Source organism: Ascidia mentula, chromosome 5 (assembly GCF_947561715.1).
Source record: "Ascidia mentula chromosome 5, kaAscMent1.1, whole genome shotgun sequence".
Classification (NCBI taxonomy): Eukaryota; Metazoa; Chordata; class Ascidiacea; order Phlebobranchia; family Ascidiidae; genus Ascidia; species Ascidia mentula.
The window spans coordinates 11,797,377-11,815,955 of record NC_138570.1 but is presented as its reverse complement, the minus strand read 5'-3'; the positions used below and the strand labels follow the sequence as shown (position 1 = coordinate 11,815,955).

The 18,579-nt window shown below is 36.0% G+C and overlaps 1 protein-coding gene across 1 annotated transcript; it reads right to left on the bottom strand.

Annotated features, from left to right (window-relative positions):
- Nucleotides 1-612: 612 nt before the first annotated feature.
- Nucleotides 613-1,803, bottom strand: LOC145903733 (uncharacterized). The gene is made up of 4 exons (XM_082991859.1): nt 1,475-1,803; nt 1,230-1,344; nt 932-1,117; nt 613-746 (listed from the first exon to the last, which is right to left on the bottom strand). The coding sequence occupies exons 1-4, from the start codon at nt 1,528-1,530 to the stop codon at nt 738-740; spliced, it is 366 nt and encodes a 121-aa protein (XP_082847985.1). The 5' UTR covers nt 1,531-1,803; the 3' UTR covers nt 613-737.
- Between the last annotated feature and the right edge of the window lie 16,776 nt (nt 1,804-18,579).

Here is an 18,579-nt window from a genome sequence, read left to right as displayed (position 1 = left end):
AACCGCAAACTCAGTACTGGAGTATCAGCGTTTTCCACTGTATAATAAAGCTTGTAATGAAAAAAAATATTTTTCATCGAAAAGTCATATACTGCAAAATGGACAAGTGCTGAAATCGCATAGTTACATACGTTGTGCAACCGCAAACTCAGTACTGGAGTATCAGCGTTTTCCACTGTATAATAAAGCTTGTACTGAAAAAAAAAAATTTTTTATCGAAAAGTCATATACTGCAAAATGGACAAGTGCTGAAATCGCATACCCAGTCATAAATTTAGGCACGGCCCTTGTCACTTTATGTCAAGATACGCTTGGCATCAAGCTTGGGCGACGCATGTTCACCGTACTTAAATGTTGGATATATGTTCGGCGTATGTTCTACAATTGAACAAATCCAAGCTTGGCCGAGCGAGCTTTCGCCGTGCGTTTACCGAACATAATGATACTGCCTGGCTACTTTAAAAATATGACCTCATCAAACTAGCTACTTCACCGTCTCGCACGTAACACGACTTAAATTACATAATATTTTATTGAAAGAAACAACCCATGAATAAAAATACAGTGGCAAGCGCAGTGGAAGTACGGTGAAACATGAAGTGCACTGTTCGACGAAACTATGTACTCTGAGACGTGGTGGGCTTAATTGAGGATAAATTGCCGTTTCTTGATATTCTGTGGTCACTCCGTCAACAACTCCAGGTAGGCGATTTCTTGGTGCCTGCGTCTTGCATCTTTCAATGCGTCTACAGAACATAAAACATATGATTTAGTTAAAATTTTGGAAACATTCCATCGTGTACAGAAATTAAATATTTGACATGTCGGAATTAAATATGTGAAAGTTGTGACAACGTCACAATCGGAAGGCTTTACAATGAGGCCCGCAGTGTGGCGTGGCTTGTGAGATTTCTAAAGCAATTTGACTCACCCAACAAAAATGCAAACGGAGGATGTGATTTGAATGGGATATTTGATTTCCTGCGTCCAACCGCCAAAACAACCCACTCCACGAAAATTGAAGAGCCTGGTGTTTTGTCATAAACAGCTTTACAAAATTCGGGAAGGTGCCACGAAGTTGGTCCATGTCAATCACTTGGGCAAGTTGCATTTTGTCCTTTTGAAAAGTATCAACATATATAAAATGATTGAAATGTATAGCAGATGCCATTTACAGTGTAAAGCATGCAGACAAAAGCCTCAGTGCATTAGGTAAAAAGAAAGCTCACTTTAGGTTTAGTAAGTTCCACCTGTCTTGTTTTGTCGATAAGGATGCCAATCTTTTCAGACAGGTCATGCTTCTGCCATTGTGACGTTGTTTTTTGCTGCTTGGGTGACAATAACCTGTGGAAAGTATTTGCAAACTAAAACAAGCAAATACACAAGCAAAGGTCCCCGGTCAGCCAATTAAAAAACTCGATGAAAAATATGTGCCGGTTTTATGCATAAAAATCAACACAAGGGTTATGGACACCTTTTTTGCAAGACGGGAATCATGGGAGAAGTACTGCTTTCAGTGGATTCGCTCATTAGAATGTCCCTTTCCAGATCAGCAGATCTACATTTTCTTTTCAAACAACGGGCATGCGTGCCTGAAAAGAACAAAATGCATGAAACAAAAATGCACAATTATTTGGCACAAACACACAACTTACTCCCTTCACAAAGAATGGTGGAAGGACATGTCTGCCAAGCTGCATCCGAAGAAATTTCATTTTTCAAGAAGCTTTGTACATCCAAATCGCTGGGTATCCACTTACATGCATTGGCGCCGACCATCCAGCTTTTGGGGATTTTATACAAACAAAATTTTCCATTCTAATGTACTGTGGAAGAAACAAATATACATGCAGATATATCATGTGGCATAAAGCAAATTAATGACAACGAAATGTCCTTTATATGGCAACAGAACACATTTTTAATTTGATCATTAACTTTCAGCAGAAAATAATCACCATTCAAACCACACACTTTGTAAATTCCGACATGTTTTAAGTTGACAAGGTTTTTGAGAAGACGACAAAAGGCAATATTGCTTTGACAGTTTTTTCGACTGGATATTATATAGAATTAAGAAACATATAATGGGAAGTTTGGTTTTCATAAAATGCAAATCTTGCAATTTGTTGCATAGGTTTGTAGCCAGATTTAAAACTTTTTTTCAAACAACCCAAATAATTTTCAAATTGAAAACAGCCAATGTTTTCCAATGAACCATGTTTTTCATAATCATTACACAAGTGGATCAAACAATGAACATTGTAACTGACAAATGCTTTACCATAAATATGTGAAGATTTGCTAACAAAGTCTTTTAGCATTTGGACACATAACGAAAACTCATGTGTGTTAATGTTTGGCGACAACAAACATATCGTAGCTAAAGAAAAATGCAGAAAATGACAATACGTTTATGGCACAGCACATTTTTATCTTTCAACAGCACAGCACCACTCCCACACAGAGCATAAATAGTCTAAATTCTGTTGCTTTCCAGTAAAGCAAATCAGACAAAGGCCTCGATTTTCTGTTGAATTCAAGCGGAATAAATTCCTTATATTTTGTAAGGTTGTGGTGACGTTAACATGACGACAGTTGACGAAAGCTTAACTTGCAATTGGCGTGGTCTACCCCTCCACCAGATTAACAATCGACGCATTACACCCAAACATGCAAGATGCGTATTCACCCTTGATCTAAATTTGAGTCGCAAGTATATCAAACAGAAATACCTGACAAAAAACAACTGCTGTCGTAAACCACCTGTAAATTTAGACAAGGTTTCCCGCCGTCAAGTCATTACTACAACAAACCACTCATTAATTACGCAGTTAGCCAAGCCTCCTAGCCTGTCCTGCCTGCTTGTTGTTCATCCAACCATGACGAAGCAGCGCCTCAGCTTTGTTTGGTAATATTTAAAAAAACATTTTAGTTAGCTCGCAAAATCAACAAATAGCCTATTATGGTAAAAATCACTCACAATAATTTGCCCTCCAAAACTGCATGTGTCACAACCCCACGGCAGAACTCACCAAGAGAGGTACAACCAAACTACCTCAAAATAAAATAAAATCAACTTCATGCTTCTATGCCCACCTTATGACAAAACAATATGATATGTGTGACGCAGGTATACAAGGAAAAACTCCCGCCGCCGAAACTCACCTTCAAGCACCGTATAACACTTCAAAATTATTTTCCGCAGGGGGAAATTATGCAAACTTAAGCACGGCGCACCATGCGTAAACCGAACGTATAAGTTTGGCTGACGTCCGAATAAGTGCTGATTGGCCGTGCCAAGCTTAAACGCACTAAACAGAGCTTAAACCAAGCTAGGCCCATACTAAAGGGGTAGATAATTTTTGACTGGGATAGTTACATACGTTGTGCAACCGCAAACTCAGTACTGGAGTATCAGCGTTTTCCACTGTATAATAAAGCTTGTACTGAAAAAAAATATTTTTTATCGAAAAGTCATATACTGCAAAATGGACAAGTACTGAAATCGCATAGTTACATGCGTTGTGCAACCGCAAACTCAGTACTGGAGTATCAGCGTTTTCCACTGTATAATAAAGCTTGTACTGAAAAAAAATATTTTTTATCGAAAAGTCATATACTGCAAAATGGACAAGTGCTGAAATCGCATAGTTACATGCGTTGTGCAACCGCAAACTCAGTACTGGAGTATCAGCGTTTTCCACTGTATAATAAAGCTTGTACTGAAAAAAAATATTTTTTATCGAAAAGTCATATACTGCAAAATGGACAAGTGCTGAAATCGCATAGTTACATACGTTGTGCAACCGCAAACACAGTACTGGAGTATCAGCGTTTTCCACTGTATAATAAAGCTTGTTATGAAAAAAAACATTTCTTGTCGAAAAGTCATATACTGCAAAATGGACAAGTGCTGAAATCGCATAGTTACATACGTTGTGCAACCGCAAACTCAGTACTGGAGTATCAGCGTTTTCCACTGTATAATAAAGCTTGTACTGAAAAAACATATTTTTTATCGAAAAGTCATATACTGCAAAGTGGACAAGTGCTGAAATCGCATAGTTACATACGTTGTGCAACCGCAAACTCAGTACTGGAGTATCAGCGTTTTCCTCTGTATAATAAAGCTTGTACTGAAAAACATATTTTTTATCGAAAAGTCAAATACTGCAAAATGGACAAGTGCTGAAAGCGCAGAGTTACTTATGTTGTGCAACCGCAAACTCAGTACTGGAGTATCAGCGTTTTCCACTGTATAATAAAGCTTGTAATGAAAAAAAATATTTTTTATCGAAAAGTCATATACTGCAAAATGGACAAGTGCTGAAAACGCAGAGTTACATACTTTGTGCAACCGCAAACTCAGTACTGGAGTATCAGCGTTTTCCACTGTATAATAAAGCTTGTACTGAAAAAAAATATTTTTTATCGAAAAGTCATATACTGCAAAATGGACAAGTGCTGAAAGCGCATAGTTACATACGTTGTGCAACCGCAAACGCAATACTGGAGTATCAGCGTTTTCCACTGTATAATAAAGCTTGCAATGAAAAAAAATATTTTTTATTGAAAAGTCATATACTGCAAAATGGACAAGTGCTGAAATCGCATAGTTACATACGTTGTGCAACCGCAAACTCAGTACTGGAGTATCAGCGTTTTCCACTGTATAATAAAGCTTGTACTGAAAAAAAATATTTTTTATCAAAAAGTCATATACTGCAAAATGGACAAGTGCTGAAATCGCATAGTTACATACGTTGTGCAACCGCAAACTCAGTACTGGAGTATCAGCGTTTTCCACTGTATAATAAAGCTTGTAATGAAAAAAAATATTTTTCATCGAAAAGTCATATACTGCAAAATGGACAAGTGCTGAAATCGCATAGTTACATACGTTGTGCAACCGCAAACACAGTACTGAAGTATCAGCGTTTTCCACTGTATAATAAAGCTTGTTATGAAAAAAAACATTTCTTGTCGAAAAGTCATATACTGCAAAATGGACAAGTGCTGAAATCGCATAGTTACATACGTTGTGCAACCGCAAACTCAGTACTGGAGTATCAGCGTTTTCCACTGTATAATAAAGCTTGTACTGAAAAAACATATTTTTTATCGAAAAGTCATATACTGCAAAGTGGACAAGTGCTGAAATCGCATAGTTACATACGTTGTGCAACCGCAAACTCAGTACTGGAGTATCAGCGTTTTCCACTATATAATAAAGCTTGTACTGAAAAACATATTTTTTATCGAAAAGTCAAATACTGCAAAATGGACAAGTGCTGAAAGCGCAGAGTTACTTATGTTGTGCAACCGCAAACTCAGTACTGGAGTATCAGCGTTTTCCACTGTATAATAAAGCTTGTACTGAAAAAAAATATTTTTTATCGAAAAGTCATATACTGCAAAATGGACAAGTGCTGAAAGCGCATAGTTACATACGTTGTGCAACCGCAAACGCAATACTGGAGTATCAGCGTTTTCCACTGTATAATAAAGCTTGCAATGAAAAAAAATATTTTTTATCGAAAAGTCATATACTGCAAAATGGACAAGTGCTGAAATCGCATAGTTACATACGTTGTGCAACCGCAAACTCAGTACTGGAGTATCAGCGTTTTCCACTGTATAATAAAGCTTGCAATGAAAAAAAATATTTTTTATCGAAAAGTCATATACTGCAAAATGGACAAGTGCTGAAATCGCATAGTTACCTGCGTTGTGCAACCGCAAACTCAGTACTGGAGTATCAGCGTTTTCCACCGTATAATAAAGCTTGTACTGAAAAAAAATATTTTTTATCGAAAAGTCATATACTGCAAAATGGACAAGTGCTGAAATCGCATAGTTACATACGTTGTGCAACCGCAAACTTAGCACTGGAGTATCAGCGTTTTCCACTGTATAATAAAGCTTGTACTGAAAAAACATATTTTTTATCGAAAAGTCATATACTGCAAAATGGACAAGTGCTGAAATCGCATAGTTACATACGTTGTGCAACCGCAAACTCAGTACTGGAGTATCAGCATTTTCCACTGTATAATAAAGCTTGTAATGAAAAAAAATATTTTTTATCGAAAAGTCACATACTGCAAAATGGACAAGTGCTGAAAGCGCATAGTTACATACGTTGTGCAACTGCAAACTCAGTACTGGAGTATCAGCGTTTTCCACTGTATAATAAAGCTTGTACTGAAAAAACAATATTTTTTATCGAAAAGTCATATACTGCAAAATGGACAAGTGCTGAAATCCCATAGTTACATACGTTGTGCAACCGCAAACTCAGTACTGGAGTATCAGCGTTTTCCACTGTATAATAAAGCTTGTACTGAAAAAAAAATATTTTTCATCGAAAAGTCATATACTGCAAAATGGACAAGTGCTGAAATCGCATAGTTACATACGTTGTGCAACCGCAAACTCAATACTGGAGTATCAGCGTTTTCCACTGTATAATAAAGCTTGTACTGAAAAAACATATTTTTTATCGAAAAGTCATATACTGCAAAGTGGACAAGTGCTGAAATCGCATAGTTACATACGTTGTGCAACCGCAAACTCAGTACTGGAGTATCAGCGTTTTCCACTGTATAATAAAGCTTGTACTGAAAAAACATATTTTTTATCGAAAAGTCAAATACTGCAAAATGGACAAGTGCTGAAAGCGCAGAGTGACTTATGTTGTGCAACCGCAAACTCAGTACTGGAGTATCAGCGTTTTCCACTGTATAATAAAGCTTGTAATGAAAAAAAATATTTTTCATCGAAAAGTCATATACTGCAAAATGGACAAGTGCTGAAAGCGCAGAGTTACATACTTTGTGCAACCGCAAACTCAGTACTGGAGTATCAGCGTTTTCCACTGTATAATAAAGCTTGTACTGAAAAAAAATATTTTTTATCGAAAAGTCATATACTGCAAAATGGACAAGTGCTGAAAGCGCATAGTTACATACGTTGTGCAACCGCAAACGCAATACTGGAGTATCAGCGTTTTCCACTGTATAATAAAGCTTGCAATGAAAAAAAATATTTTTTATCGAAAAGTCATATACTGCAAAATGGACAAGTGCTGAAATCGCATAGTTACATACGTTGTGCAACCGCAAACTCAGTACTGGAGTATCAGCGTTTTCCACTGTATAATAAAGCTTGTACTGAAAAAAAATATTTTTTATCGAAAAGTCATATACTGCAAAATGGACAAGTGCTGAAAGCGCAGAGTTACATACGTTGTGCAACCGCAAACTCAGTACTGGAGTATCAGCGTTTTCCACTGTATAATAAAGCTTGTAATGAAAAAAAATATTTTTTATCGAAAAGTCATATACTGCAAAATGGACAAGTGCTGAAAGCGCAGAGTTACATACTTTGTGCAACTGCAAACTCAGTACTGGAGTATCAGCGTTTTCCACTGTATAATAAAGCTTGTACTGAAAAAAAATATTTTTTATCGAAAAGTCATATACTGCAAAATGGACAAGTGCTGAAATCGCATAGTTACCTGCGTTGTGCAACCGCAAACTCAGTACTGGAGTATCAGCGTTTTCCACTGTATAATAAAGCTTGTACTGAAAAAAAATATTTTTTATCGAAAAGTCATATACTGCAAAATGGACAAGTGCTGAAATCGCATAGTTACCTGCGTTGTGCAACCGCAAACTCAGTACTGGAGTATCAGCGTTTTCCACTGTATAATAAAGCTTGTACTGAAAAAAAATATTTTTTATCAAAAAGTCATATACTGCAAAATGGACAAGTGCTGAAATCGCATAGTTACATACGTTGTGCAACCGCAAACTCAGTACTGGAGTATCAGCGTTTTCCACTGTATAATAAAGCTTGTAGTGAAAAAAAATATTTTTTATCGAAAAGTCATATACTGCAAAATGGACAAGTGCTGAAAGCGCAGAGTTACATACGTTGTGCAACCGCAAACTCAGTACTGGAGTATCAGCGTTTTCCACTGTATAATAAAGCTTGTACTGAAAAAAAATATTTTTTATCGAAAAGTCATATACTGCAAAATGGACAAGTACTGAAATCGCATAGTTACATGCGATGTGCAACCGCAAACTCAGTACTGGAGTATCAGCGTTTTCCACTGTATAATAAAGCTTGTACTGAAAAAAAATATTTTTTATCGAAAAGTCATATACTGCAAAATGGACAAGTGCTGAAATCGCATAGTTACATGCGTTGTGCAACCGCAAACTCAGTACTGGAGTATCAGCGTTTTCCACTGTATAATAAAGCTTGTACTGAAAAAAAATATTTTTTATCGAAAAGTCATATACTGCAAAATGGACAAGTGCTGAAATCGCATAGTTACATACGTTGTGCAACCGCAAACACAGTACTGGAGTATCAGCGTTTTCCACTGTATAATAAAGCTTGTTATGAAAAAAAACATTTCTTGTCGAAAAGTCATATACTGCAAAATGGACAAGTGCTGAAATCGCATAGTTACATACGTTGTGCAACCGCAAACTCAGTACTGGAGTATCAGCGTTTTCCACTGTATAATAAAGCTTGTACTGAAAAAACATATTTTTTATCGAAAAGTCATATACTGCAAAGTGGACAAGTGCTGAAATCGCATAGTTACATACGTTGTGCAACCGCAAACTCAGTACTGGAGTATCAGCGTTTTCCACTGTATAATAAAGCTTGTAGTGAAAAAAAATATTTTTTATCGAAAAGTCATATACTGCAAAATGGACAAGTGCTGAAAGCGCAGAGTTACATACGTTGTGCAACCGCAAACTCAGTACTGGAGTATCAGCGTTTTCCACTGTATAATAAAGCTTGTACTGAAAAAAAATATTTTTTATCGAAAAGTCATATACTGCAAAATGGACAAGTACTGAAATCGCATAGTTACATGCGATGTGCAACCGCAAACTCAGTACTGGAGTATCAGCGTTTTCCACTGTATAATAAAGCTTGTACTGAAAAAAAATATTTTTTATCGAAAAGTCATATACTGCAAAATGGACAAGTGCTGAAATCGCATAGTTACATGCGTTGTGCAACCGCAAACTCAGTACTGGAGTATCAGCGTTTTCCACTGTATAATAAAGCTTGTACTGAAAAAAAATATTTTTTATCGAAAAGTCATATACTGCAAAATGGACAAGTGCTGAAATCGCATAGTTACATACGTTGTGCAACCGCAAACACAGTACTGGAGTATCAGCGTTTTCCACTGTATAATAAAGCTTGTTATGAAAAAAAACATTTCTTGTCGAAAAGTCATATACTGCAAAATGGACAAGTGCTGAAATCGCATAGTTACATACGTTGTGCAACCGCAAACTCAGTACTGGAGTATCAGCGTTTTCCACTGTATAATAAAGCTTGTACTGAAAAAACATATTTTTTATCGAAAAGTCATATACTGCAAAGTGGACAAGTGCTGAAATCGCATAGTTACATACGTTGTGCAACCGCAAACTCAGTACTGGAGTATCAGCGTTTTCCACTGTATAATAAAGCTTGTACTGAAAAACATATTTTTTATCGAAAAGTCAAATACTGCAAAATGGACAAGTGCTGAAAGCGCAGAGTTACTTATGTTGTGCAACCGCAAACTCAGTACTGGAGTATCAGCGTTTTCCACGGTATAATAAAGCTTGTAATGAAAAAAAATATTTTTTATCGAAAAGTCATATACTGCAAAATGGACAAGTGCTGAAAACGCAGAGTTACATACTTTGTGCAACCGCAAACTCAGTACTGGAGTATCAGCGTTTTCCACTGTATAATAAAGCTTGTACTGAAAAAAAATATTTTTTATCGAAAAGTCATATACTGCAAAATGGACAAGTGCTGAAATCGCATAGTTACATACGTTGTGCAACCGCAAACTCAGTACTGGAGTATCAGCGTTTTCCACTGTATAATAAAGCTTGTACTGAAAAAAAATATTTTTTATCGAAAAGTCATATACTGCAAAATGGACAAGTGCTGAAAGCGCAGAGTTACATACGTTGTGCAACCGCAAACTCAGTACTGGAGTATCAGCGTTTTCCACTGTATAATAAAGCTTGTAATGAAAAAATATATTTTTTATCGAAAAGTCATATACTGCAAAATGGACAAGTGCTGAAAGCGCAGAGTTACATACTTTGTGCAACCGCAAACTCAGTACTGGAGTATCAGCGTTTTCCACTGTATAATAAAGCTTGTACTGAAAAAAAATATTTTTTATCGAAAAGTCATATACTGCAAAATGGACAAGTGCTGAAATCGCATAGTTACCTGCGTTGTGCAACCGCAAACTCAGTACTGGAGTATCAGCGTTTTCCACTGTATAATAAAGCTTGTACTGAAAAAAAATATTTTTTATCGAAAAGTCATATACTGCAAAATGGACAAGTGCTGAAATCGCATAGTTACATACGTTGTGCAACCGCAAACTCAGTACTGGAGTATCAGCGTTTTCCACTGTATAATAAAGCTTGTACTGAAAAAACATATTTTTTATCGAAAAGTCATATACTGCAAAATGGACAAGTGCTGAAATCGCATAGTTACATACGTTGTGCAACCGCAAACTCAGTACTGGAGTATCAGCGTTTTCCACTGTATAATAAAGCTTGTACTGAAAAAAAATATTTTTTATCGAAAAGTCATATATACTGCAAAATGGACAAGTGCTGAAATCGCATAGTTACATACGTTGTGCAACCGCAAACTCAGTACTGGAGTATCAGCGTTTTCCACTGTATAATAAAGCTTGTAGTGAAAAAAAATATTTTTTATCGAAAAGTCATATACTGCAAAATGGACAAGTGCTGAAAGCGCAGAGTTACATACGTTGTGCAACCGCAAACTCAGTACTGGAGTATCAGCGTTTTCCACTGTATAATAAAGCTTGTAATGAAAAAAAATATTTTTCATCGAAAAGTCATATACTGCAAAATGGACAAGTGCTGAAATCGCATAGTTACATACGTTGTGCAACCGCAAACTCAGTACTGGAGTATCAGCGTTTTCCACTGTATAATAAAGCTTGTACTGAAAAAACATATTTTTTATCGAAAAGTCATATACTGCAAAATGGACAAGTGCTGAAATCGCATAGTTACATACGTTGTGCAACCGCAAACTCAGTACTGGAGTATCAGCGTTTTCCACTGTATAATAAAGCTTGTACTGAAAAAAAATATTTTTTATCGAAAAGTCATATACTGCAAAATGGACAAGTACTGAAATCGCATAGTTACATGCGTTGTGCAACCGCAAACTCAGTACTGGAGTATCAGCGTTTTCCACTGTATAATAAAGCTTGTACTGAAAAAAAATATTTTTTATCGAAAAGTCATATACTGCAAAATGGACAAGTGCTGAAATCGCATAGTTACATGCGTTGTGCAACCGCAAACTCAGTACTGGAGTATCAGCGTTTTCCACTGTATAATAAAGCTTGTACTGAAAAAAAATATTTTTTATCGAAAAGTCATATACTGCAAAATGGACAAGTGCTGAAATCGCAGAGTTACATACGTTGTGCAACCGCAAACTCAGTACTGGAGTATCAGCGTTTTCCACTGTATAATAAAGCTTGTAATGAAAAAAAATATTTTTCATCGAAAAGTCATATACTGCAAAATGGACAAGTGCTGAAATCGCATAGTTACATACGTTGTGCAACCGCAAACTCAGTACTGGAGTATCAGCGTTTTCCACTGTATAATAAAGCTTGTACTGAAAAAACATATTTTTTATCGAAAAGTCATATACTGCAAAATGGACAAGTGCTGAAATCGCATAGTTACATACGTTGTGCAACCGCAAACTCAGTACTGGAGTATCAGCGTTTTCCACTGTATAATAAAGCTTGTACTGAAAAAAAATATTTTTTATCGAAAAGTCATATACTGCAAAATGGACAAGTGCTGAAATCGCATAGTTACCTGCGTTGTGCAACCGCAAACTCAGTACTGGAGTATCAGCGTTTTCCACTGTATAATAAAGCTTGTACTGAAAAAAAATATTTTTTATCGAAAAGTCATATACTGCAAAATGGACAAGTGCTGAAATCGCATAGTTACATACGTTGTGCAACCGCAAACTTAGTACTGGAGTATCAGCGTTTTCCACTGTATAATAAAGCTTGTACTGAAAAAACATATTTTTTATCGAAAAGTCATATACTGCAAAATGGACAAGTGCTGAAATCGCATAGTTACATACGTTGTGCAACCGCAAACTCAGTACTGGAGTATCAGCGTTTTCCACTGTATAATAAAGCTTGTACTGAAAAAAAATATTTTTTATCGAAAAGTCATATACTGCAAAATGGACAAGTGCTGAAATCGCATAGTTACATGCGTTGTGCAACCGCAAACTCAGTACTGGAGTATCAGCCTTTTCCACTGTATAATAAAGCTTGTACTGAAAAAACATACTTTTTATCGAAAAGTCAAATACTGCAAAATGGACAAGTGCTGAAAGCGCAGAGTTACTTATGTTGTGCAACCGCAAACTCAGTACTGGAGTATCAGCGTTTTCCACTGTATAATAAAGCTTGTAATGAAAAAAAATATTTTTTATCGAAAAGTCATATACTGCAAAATGGACAAGTGCTGAAAACGCAGAGTTACATACTTTGTGCAACCGCAAACTCAGTACTGGAGTATCAGCGTTTTCCACTGTATAATAAAGCTTGTACTGAAAAAAAATATTTTTTATCGAAAAGTCATATACTGCAAAATGGACAAGTGCTGAAAGCGCATAGTTACATACGTTGTGCAACCGCAAACGCAATACTGGAGTATCAGCGTTTTCCACTGTACAATAAAGCTTGCAATGAAAAAAAATATTTTTTATCGAAAAGTCATATACTGCAAAATGGACAAGTGCTGAAATCGCATAGTTACATACGTTGTGCAACCGCAAACTCAGTACTGGAGTATCAGCGTTTTCCACTGTATAATAAAGCTTGTACTGAAAAAACATATTTTTTATCGAAAAGTCATATACTGCAAAATGGACAAGTGCTGAAATCGCATAGTTACATACGTTGTGAAACCGCAAACTCAGTACTGGAGTATCAGCGTTTTCCACTGTATAATAAAGCTTGTACTGAAAAAAAATATTTTTTATCGAAAAGTCATATATACTGCAAAATGGACAAGTGCTGAAATCGCATAGTTACATACGTTGTGCAACCGCAAACTCAGTACTAGAGTATCAGCGTTTTCCACTGTATAATAAAGCTTGTAGTGAAAAAAAATATTTTTTATCGAAAAGTCATATACTGCAAAATGGACAAGTGCTGAAAGCGCAGAGTTACATACGTTGTGCAACCGCAAACTCAGTACTGGAGTATCAGCGTTTTCCACTGTATAATAAAGCTTGTAATGAAAAAAAATATTTTTCATCGAAAAGTCATATACTGCAAAATGGACAAGTGCTGAAATCGCATAGTTACATACGTTGTGCAACCGCAAACTCAGTACTGGAGTATCAGCGTTTTCCACTGTATAATAAAGCTTGTACTGAAAAAACATATTTTTTATCGAAAAGTCATATACTGCAAAATGGACAAGTGCTGAAATCGCATAGTTACATACGTTGTGCAACCGCAAACTCAGTACTGGAGTATCAGCGTTTTCCACTGTATAATAAAGCTTGTACTGAAAAAAAATATTTTTTATCGAAAAGTCATATACTGCAAAATGGACAAGTACTGAAATCGCATAGTTACATGCGTTGTGCAACCGCAAACTCAGTACTGGAGTATCAGCGTTTTCCACTGTATAATAAAGCTTGTACTGAAAAAAAATATTTTTTATCGAAAAGTCATATACTGCAAAATGGACAAGTGCTGAAATCGCATAGTTACATGCGTTGTGCAACCGCAAACTCAGTACTGGAGTATCAGCGTTTTCCACTGTATAATAAAGCTTGTACTGAAAAAAAATATTTTTTATCGAAAAGTCATATACTGCAAAATGGACAAGTGCTGAAATCGCAGAGTTACATACGTTGTGCAACCGCAAACTCAGTACTGGAGTATCAGCGTTTTCCACTGTATAATAAAGCTTGTAATGAAAAAAAATATTTTTCATCGAAAAGTCATATACTGCAAAATGGACAAGTGCTGAAATCGCATAGTTACATACGTTGTGCAACCGCAAACTCAGTACTGGAGTATCAGCGTTTTCCACTGTATAATAAAGCTTGTACTGAAAAAACATATTTTTTATCGAAAAGTCATATACTGCAAAATGGACAAGTGCTGAAATCGCATAGTTACCTGCGTTGTGCAACCGCAAACTCAGTACTGGAGTATCAGCGTTTTCCACTGTATAATAAAGCTTGTACTGAAAAAAAATATTTTTTATCGAAAAGTCATATACTGCAAAATGGACAAGTGCTGAAATCGCATAGTTACCTGCGTTGTGCAACCGCAAACTCAGTACTGGAGTATCAGCGTTTTCCACTGTATAATAAAGCTTGTACTGAAAAAAAATATTTTTTATCGAAAAGTCATATACTGCAAAATGGACAAGTGCTGAAATCGCATAGTTACATACGTTGTGCAACCGCAAACTTAGTACTGGAGTATCAGCGTTTTCCACTGTATAATAAAGCTTGTACTGAAAAAACATATTTTTTATCGAAAAGTCATATACTGCAAAATGGACAAGTGCTGAAATCGCATAGTTACATACGTTGTGCAACCGCAAACTCAGTACTGGAGTATCAGCGTTTTCCACTGTATAATAAAGCTTGTACTGAAAAAAAATATTTTTTATCGAAAAGTCATATACTGCAAAATGGACAAGTGCTGAAATCGCATAGTTACATGCGTTGTGCAACCGCAAACTCAGTACTGGAGTATCAGCGTTTTCCACTGTATAATAAAGCTTGTACTGAAAAAACATATTTTTTATCGAAAAGTCAAATACTGCAAAATGGACAAGTGCTGAAAGCGCAGAGTTACTTATGTTGTGCAACCGCAAACTCAGTACTGGAGTATCAGCGTTTTCCACTGTATAATAAAGCTTGTAATGAAAAAAAATATTTTTTATCGAAAAGTCATATACTGCAAAATGGACAAGTGCTGAAAACGCAGAGTTACATACTTTGTGCAACCGCAAACTCAGTACTGGAGTATCAGCGTTTTCCACTGTATAATAAAGCTTGTACTGAAAAAAAATATTTTTTATCGAAAAGTCATATACTGCAAAATGGACAAGTGCTGAAAGCGCATAGTTACATACGTTGTGCAACCGCAAACGCAATACTGGAGTATCAGCGTTTTCCACTGTACAATAAAGCTTGCAATGAAAAAAAATATTTTTTATCGAAAAGTCATATACTGCAAAATGGACAAGTGCTGAAATCGCATAGTTACATACGTTGTGCAACCGCAAACTCAGTACTGGAGTATCAGCGTTTTCCACTGTATAATAAAGCTTGTAATGAAAAAAAATATTTTTTATCGAAAAGTCATATACTGCAAAATGGACAAGTGCTGAAAGCGCAGAGTTACATACTTTGTGCAACCGCTAACTCAGTACTGGAGTATCAGCGTTTTCCACTGTATAATAAAGCTTGTACTGAAAAAAAATATTTTTTATCGAAAAGTCATATACTGCAAAATGGACAAGTGCTGAAATCGCATAGTTACCTGCGTTGTGCAACCGCAAACTCAGTACTGGAGTATCAGCGTTTTCCACTGTATAATAAAGCTTGTACTGAAAAAAAATATTTTTTATCGAAAAGTCATATACTGCAAAATGGACAAGTGCTGAAATCGCATAGTTACATACGTTGTGCAACCGCAAACTCAGTACTGGAGTATCAGCGTTTTCCACTGTATAATAAAGCTTGTACTGAAAAAACATATTTTTTATCGAAAAGTCATATACTGCAAAATGGACAAGTGCTGAAATCGCATAGTTACATACATTGTGCAACCGCAAACTCAGTACTGGAGTATCAGCGTTTTCCACTGTATAATAAAGCTTGTACTGAAAAAAAATATTTTTTATCGAAAAGTCATATACTGCAAAATGGACAAGTGCTGAAATCGCATAGTTACATACGTTGTGCAACCGCAAACTCAGCACTGGAGTATCAGCGTTTTCCACTGTATAATAAAGCTTGTAGTGAAAAAAAATATTTTTTATCGAAAAGTCATATACTGCAAAATGGACAAGTGCTGAAAGCGCAGAGTTACATACGTTGTGCAACCGCTAACTCAGTACTGGAGTATCAGCGTTTTCCACTGTATAATAAAGCTTGTAATGAAAAAAAATATTTTTCATCGAAAAGTCATATACTGCAAAATGGACAAGTGCTGAAATCGCATAGTTACATACGTTGTGCAACCGCAAACTCAGTACTGGAGTATCAGCGTTTTCCACTGTATAATAAAGCTTGTACTGAAAAAACATATTTTTTATCGAAAAGTCATATACTGCAAAATGGACAAGTGCTGAAATCGCATAGTTACATACGTTGTGCAACCGCAAACTCAGTACTGGAGTATCAGCGTTTTCCACTGTATAATAAAGCTTGTTCTGAAAAAAAATATTTTTTATCGAAAAGTCATATACTGCAAAATGGACAAGTGCTGAAATCGCATAGTTACATACGTTGTGCAACCGCAAACTCAGTACTGGAGTATCAGCGTTTTCCACTGTATAATAAAGCTTGTACTGAAAAAAAATATTTTTTATCGAAAAGTCATATACTGCAAAATGGACAAGTGCTGAAATCGCATAGTTACATGCGTTGTGCAACCGCAAACTCAGTACTGGAGTATCAGCGTTTTCCACTGTATAATAAAGCTTGTACTGAAAAAACATATTTTTTATCGAAAAGTCAAATACTGCAAAATGGACAAGTGCTGAAAGCGCAGAGTTACTTATGTTGTGCAACCGCAAACTCAGTACTGGAGTATCAGCGTTTTCCACTGTATAATAAAGCTTGTAATGAAAAAAAATATTTTTTATCGAAAAGTCATATACTGCAAAATGGACAAGTGCTGAAAACGCAGAGTTACATACTTTGTGCAACCGCAAACTCAGTACTGGAGTATCAGCGTTTTCCACTGTATAATAAAGCTTGTACTGAAAAAAAATATTTTTTATCGAAAAGTCATATACTGCAAAATGGACAAGTGCTGAAAGCGCATAGTTACATACGTTGTGCAACCGCAAACGCAATACTGGAGTATCAGCGTTTTCCACTGTACAATAAAGCTTGCAATGAAAAAAAATATTTTTTATCGAAAAGTCATATACTGCAAAATGGACAAGTGCTGAAATCGCATAGTTACATACGTTGTGCAACCGCAAACTCAGTACTGGAGTATCAGCGTTTTCCACTGTATAATAAAGCTTGTAATGAAAAAAAATATTTTTTATCGAAAAGTCATATACTGCAAAATGGACAAGTGCTGAAAGCGCAGAGTTACATACTTTGTGCAACCGCTAACTCAGTACTGGAGTATCAGCGTTTTCCACTGTATAATAAAGCTTGTACTGAAAAAAAATATTTTTTATCGAAAAGTCATATACTGCAAAATGGACAAGTGCTGAAATCGCATAGTTACCTGCGTTGTGCAACCGCAAACTCAGTACTGGAGTATCAGCGTTTTCCACTGTATAATAAAGCTTGTACTGAAAAAAAATATTTTTTATCGAAAAGTCATATACTGCAAAATGGACAAGTGCTGAAATCGCATAGTTACATACGTTGTGCAACCGCAAACTCAGTACTGGAGTATCAGCGTTTTCCACTGTATAATAAAGCTTGTACTGAAAAAACATATTTTTTATCGAAAAGTCATATACTGCAAAATGGACAAGTGCTGAAATCGCATAGTTACATACATTGTGCAACCGCAAACTCAGTACTGGAGTATCAGCGTTTTCCACTGTATAATAAAGCTTGTACTGAAAAAAAATATTTTTTATCGAAAAGTCATATACTGCAAAATGGACAAGTGCTGAAATCGCATAGTTACATACGTTGTGCAACCGCAAACTCAGCACTGGAGTATCAGCGTTTTCCACTGTATAATAAAGCTTGTAGTGAAAAAAAATATTTTTTATCGAAAAGTCATATACTGCAAAATGGACAAGTGCTGAAAGCGCAGAGTTACATACGTTGTGCAACCGCAAACTCAGTACTGGAGTATCAGCGTTTTCCACTGTATAATAAAGCTTGTAATGAAAAAAAATATTTTTCATCGAAAAGTCATATACTGCAAAATGGACAAGTGCTGAAATCGCATAGTTACATACGTTGTGCAACCGCAAACTCAGTACTGGAGTATCAGCGTTTTCCACTGTATAATAAAGCTTGTACTGAAAAAACATATTTTTTATCGAAAAGTCATATACTGCAAAATGGACCAGTGCTGAAATCGCATAGTTACATACGTTGTGCAACCGCAAACTCAGTACTGGAGTATCAGCGTTTTCCACTGTATAATAAAGCTTGTACTGAAAAAAAATATTTTTTATCGAAAAGTCATATACTGCAAAATGGACAAGTGCTGAAAGCGCAGAGTTACATACTTTGTGCAAC

Coding starts and splice junctions, on each gene's coding strand:
- LOC145903733 (XM_082991859.1), bottom strand. CDS start 1,530: ATGAGCGAATCCACTGAAAGCAGTACTTCTCCCATGATTCCCGTCTTG. Junction 1,345..1,474: donor ATTCCCGTCTTGCAAAAAAG/GTGTCCATAACC, acceptor TACTTTCCACAG/GTTATTGTCACCCAAGCAGC. Junction 1,118..1,229: donor TGGAACTTACTAAACCTAAA/GTGAGCTTTCTT, acceptor ACTTTTCAAAAG/GACAAAATGCAACTTGCCCA.